A 5,465-nucleotide genomic window follows, 5' to 3' on the forward strand; every position below is an offset into this window, starting at 1 on the left:
TATGTTATAAATTCTCTTTATTCACAGTTGCATATTTTTAGTTTTCTGGTAATTTTTTAAAATAATAACAGGTCATTTGTAATCTTTAAATCTATAAGACCATGGAATTTCTTTCTGTTAACATAATTGGGTTTTCTCTCTCTCTCTTTCTTTCTCTCTCTCACTAAACATTCATTTAAGCAGGTCATGCTCCATGAGTGATTCATAACCCCAAAGGTTTCTTAGGTTGTCCAAGTGATATCTCATGGAGAGCACTAACTGGGTGGCTAACCACACTTGGAAGACAGATTTCATCCTGGTGGGAATCTTCAGTGAATCCAAACACCCGGCTTTCCTTTGTTTGGTCATTTTTGTGGTTTTCCTGATGGCCTTGTCTGGAAACATCATCCTGCTCCTACTGATACATTCTGATGCCCACCTCCACACCCCTATGTATTTTTTCATCAGCCAGCTATCTCTCATGGACATGATGTACATTTCTGTTACTGTGCCAAAGATGCTCATGAACCAAGTCATGGGTATGAACAAGATCTCAGCCACAGAATGTGGGATACAGATGTTTCTTTATGTGACACTAGCAGGTTCAGAATTTTTTCTTCTAGCCTCCATGGCCTATGACCGCTATGTGGCCATCTGCCATCCCCTCCGTTACACAGTCCTCATGAACCATAGGGTGTTTCTCCTCCTAGCATCTGGCTGCTGGCTCCTGGGCTCAGTGGATGGTTTCTTATTCGCTCCCATCACCATGACCTTCCCCTTCTGCAGATCTCGAAAGATCCATCATTTCTTCTGTGAGGTCCCAGCTGTATTGAAACTCTCTTGTTCAGATACCTCCATCTATGAGATTTTCATGTACTTGTGCTGTGTCCTCATGCTTCTCATTCCTGTGACAGTCATTTCAGGCTCTTACTATTTTATCCTCATCACCATTCACAGGATGAATTCAGCACAAGGCCGGAAGAAGGCCTTTGCCACTTGTTCTTCCCACATGACTGTGGTCATTCTTTTCTATGGGGCTGCCATTTACACTTACATGCTCCCCAAGTCCTACCATACACCTGAAAAGGACATGATGGTATCTGTCTTTTACACCATACTTACTCCTGTGCTCAACCCTTTGATCTATAGTCTAAGAAATAAGGATGTTATGGGGGCTCTGAAGAAAATGTTGAATGTAGAACCTGTCTTTCAAGAGACTATAAAGTAGGAAAACTGGAGATTGTTTTTGCTTCTCTGTACACATTGTAAGTTCAGAATTTTATGTCAACTGTATTCCTTAGAATTTTATACCATGATATCTTATCTCACTTTTCCATTTTAATCGAATTGTCTGCCTGTATCATAAAAATCTTCTATTTTCTAATTCTTATCCTTTCAAAATATATTCTACAATTACATTATATTGATGTTATATTGACTGAAGTTCATAACTGTATCCTGACTCTGTAGAACTTAGATTCTTTAAAAATGCATAATTAAAATATTTAAACGAAAAAGGTCATGTGAGTCTGTGCAATTTATTTTAAAGTGAAGGAAGAAGAAGAAAGGTAATGAAGAAAAAGAGGTAAAAATTGTTAATAATTGTTGAGCCTGGGTAAAATGTGGATATGGTTTGTACCATTTTTATTTATTCTAATTTTCTGTAAGTATATACTTAATCCACACAAACAGTTAAAATATCAATCTTCCTTTTTTTTTTTTTTTAAGTTTGTATTCTGCTTGCTGGTAGTATAAGTGACATAATATCTTACAAAACACGCTCATTTAAATGTGACTAATTATTTCTGGGACAATCCTGTTTTTTCCTAGCTTGTATCACCCTTAATTTGCTAGACTATAATGATGCACACCAAGTGTACATGGTCCAAAACTTAAGGCATCTAGTGGTTAAAAACCCCACCAAATGGTAGGCTCTACATCCCTACTTGTGTAAGAAACTGTAGGAAAAATATGAACTCAGAATGGATGCTTCCTTCCATTTAGGAGAGATTCCCTGCTTGAAGTGACATCTGAGTCAGGTTTTGAAGTATGTAATTTATTAGGGAAAAAAAGAAGAAATAAAAAATAGAAAAGGAGAGAAGAGAGAAGCACTATATCAAGTATTCACTCATTTATTTATTCAATAGATATTTTATAATATATTATAATTAAAATTAACAGTTAAGTGAGATTAAAATTAAATACTGCATTGTTGCTATTTTCAAGGAATTTGAGCCTGCATAGTTTGATATGCAAACAAGTGCTATACAGCATATGATATGCCTCGATGTTCATGTGAAAGCGCACAGCTCATGACATATCTGTTCTACCTGTGATATACAAATTTGTTCAAAAAAGAGGGACTTAGATGAGAATCTGAAAATCAGTGTTGAATGTTGGCTCTCTGATGAGTATGGGAGGCTGGGACAGAGGAGGCTTTCTAAGGTGCAAGATACCACAGAAAAGGCACAACATGAGCAAAGTTCATATGGTTGGCAGAGTACAAGGGGTAAATGTTTCAATTGCTCCTCCTTTCATATTTTACATTATAGACTTGTTTCTTTTCCTTCTGTGACCTAGAGTTTTACAAACAGTAGTAGAATGTTTAGATCTGCATTTTAGAACTGTTACATTAGTGGTCAATTGGGGAAGTGCAGCATCACAAGTCGAGAGGCCAAGTGAGTAAAGATGAACTAAATGGTGTTGACCTAAATGAAATGGACCATACTTTGACACCAAGATGGACTGGAGGAGGAGAGGGATATTTGGAGAATGTGTGGCCTTGATGAACTTGTTCCATAAAACCACAGACATGGATGTATGTCTACCATTTTATAATGGGCTTTGTCCACCTTGTGAAGAATCAGATGTTTTCAAAGGTACAGATTCTTTTCTCTTGACGTGCTGCATTAGTTAAATACTGTAAAATAAAGATCTTGCAGTGTTTAGGGGGAAAAAATCAGAAAACCAACTTCCAAAATTTTTGTTGCAGTAAAACTGAATTAAATCAGTATACATACTCTGAGGTAATTGAAAAGTATATGTATCACTCCTCAATTTTCTGGACTATGATGATACATTTGATGTTTCCATTTATAACACCCTAAACATGGAGAACAAAATGGAACCAAATAAAATAAAATAAAATGTGCCGGGGCGCCTGGGTGGCTTAGTCGGTTAAGCGTCCGACTTTCGCTTAGGTCATGATCTCGCGGTTTGTGGGTTCGAGCCCCGCGTCAGGCTCTGTGCTGACTGCCAGCTCAGAGCCTGGAGCCTGTTTCACAGTCTGTGTCTCCCTCTCTCTCTGACCCTCCCCTGTTCACGCTGTCTCTCTCTCTCTCCTAGAAATAAATAAAAATATAAAAAAATAAAATAAAATAAAATAAAATGTGCTGTTTTCATTCCAAAGAAGGTTTTTATTTTTCCTGTTTATTCATTTATTATGAAAGAGGCAGAGACAGCGTGAGTGGGGGGAAGTCAGAGAGAGAGAGAGAGAGAGAATTCCAAGCAAGCTCTCCACTGCCAGCACAGAACCCGACATGGGGCTCAAGCTCATGAAACCGTGAGATCATGGCCCGAAATGAAACCAACAGTCAGATGCTTAACCACCTGAGCCACCTAGATACACTTATTCCAAGGATTTTTAAAAGTTACTCTATCTTGAACCAAAAATATTTATTTAAACGTGCTTTTAGAACAACTGTTCTTCTAGCTAATGTATCTAAAATATAATTTTCCATAGTCTCCACTAATAAGATTTTACAAGAGATATGCAGCTGGCAAAAGTGTTTACCAAATTATATATAGTGTATAATACTAAAAATTCCCAGACAGGGAGGAACAATTGCTGCTTCAAATTTCTTGCATTTAGAGCAGAGTTAAAAACTGAAATGGAAGTGGGGTGCTTGGGTGGCTCAGTCGGTTAAGCGCCCGACTTCGAGCGCAGGTCATGGTCTCACGGTTTGTGGGTTCAAGCTCCGCATCAGCTCTGTGCTGGCAGCCAGCTCAGAGACTGGAGCCCGTTTCAGGTTTTGTGTCTCCCTCTCTCTCTGACCCTCCCCTGCTCACGCTGTCTCTCTCTCTTTCAGAAAAAAATTAAACATTTTAAAAATTTTAAAAACAACTGAAATGGAAGCAATATAGGCACTCAAATGCACTTGCTTGCAAGTGTCAAATAAGTAGCTGCTATAAAATAGTCTAAAATTCTCAAATTTCTATTCATGTATTTTGATAGTGATCCCACCAACATTTGGGCAATGAATCACTTCTTTCCCATAGTAACAAGATTTCAGGTTTCTATATCCTCCAGAGAACATTAAGGACCCTTATTGGAATTCTTGATCCAAATTTAGAATTAACCAACACATATTTGGTAGAAAAGTTTGCATTATTTTTCATAAAATTTCTGCTTTCTTAAATGTGTTTGAAATATAACGAACAAAACCATTTTCTATGGATGGCTAAAAATGAGACTTCTTATACATAATTAGATACATTAAAACTAACATTTAACATAGTTTTGATTATCTTTCCCCCTATTAGGTTATGATTTTTTTTAAGTTTTTAAATTTATTTCTGAGAGTGAGAGAGACGGCATGAGCAGGGGAGGGTCAGAGACAGAGGGAGACACAGAATCTGAAAGAGGCTCCAGGTTCTGAGCTGGCTGTCAGCACAGAGCCCAACGCGGGACTCGAACCTACAAACCATGAGATCATGACCTGAGTTGAAGTCGGACGCCTGTCGGAGGCCGCGCCGGCTCCGACAGGTCCAGGGGTCCCTGAAGGATGGACGGTGTCGGCGAAAGAGGATGAGAGAGCCCCGAGATTCTTTCTGATCACCAGGCAGGCATCTCTGTCCTGTCGGTTTTGGTGTCTTTATTTAAAGGTTCAGCAACAACATGAAGTCAGAGAAAGGAATTTCTACAATGGGAGGCCTTTTGCGATAACAAATTTTTGATATTCTGCAGAATTATCCCAGTCATAGTGAATTTACAACCAAGGAATTAACAGGATGCTTTTAGTGAAAAACAGGATAATATATAGGTTAAGTTGTATATAGATAAGCTAGGAGTCATTCTGTCTGGCTCTCAAGAGGATGAATGTTTCTGAATTGGTTTGTGTGTGGAAACCATCATGGGGGCCCTAAATGTGTCCGTCTTTGCACCTGGGTTTATGTTTTAGCTACTCTTATCTATCCTCATCCCAGTTGCCAGTGTAAGGGAGGGTGTTTGTGGAATGTAGGCCTTGAGGAAGGGACTGCTATGCTTCACCAATTAGCAAAGATATATGTAGTAACTTATGTTCTGCCCTGAAATAGGCTCTTTGTCTCAGGGCTAGGCTCAATTGTAACTCTTGTGTTCTTAACCCCTTAAGTCTTGGATCTGCAAGGCCCATAGGAAGAGCCTTTTAACAATCGCCCATAGAGCTTTCATCTAAAGTCTCTTTTGTAAAGGCAGGAATATGCTTTTCCTTATGAGGTATCTGTAT

General features: G+C 38.6%; 1 protein-coding gene across 1 annotated transcript; it reads left to right on the forward strand.

Moving 5' to 3' along the window:
* Positions 1-244: 244 nt before the first annotated feature.
* On the forward strand, positions 245-1,207 carry LOC144219334 (olfactory receptor 2T5-like). The gene has a single exon (XM_077749348.1). It carries the CDS (start codon positions 245-247, stop codon positions 1,205-1,207), a length of 963 nt encoding a protein of 320 aa, XP_077605474.1.
* The last annotated feature ends 4,258 nt before the right edge of the window (positions 1,208-5,465 follow it).

Source organism: Crocuta crocuta, unplaced genomic scaffold (genome assembly GCF_008692635.1).
Source record: "Crocuta crocuta isolate KB4526 unplaced genomic scaffold, BGI_CrCroc_1.0 scaffold972, whole genome shotgun sequence".
In the NCBI taxonomy this organism is placed as follows: domain Eukaryota; kingdom Metazoa; phylum Chordata; class Mammalia; order Carnivora; family Hyaenidae; genus Crocuta; species Crocuta crocuta.

Coding starts and splice junctions, on each gene's coding strand:
- LOC144219334 (XM_077749348.1), top strand. CDS start 245: ATGGAGAGCACTAACTGGGTGGCTAACCACACTTGGAAGACAGATTTC.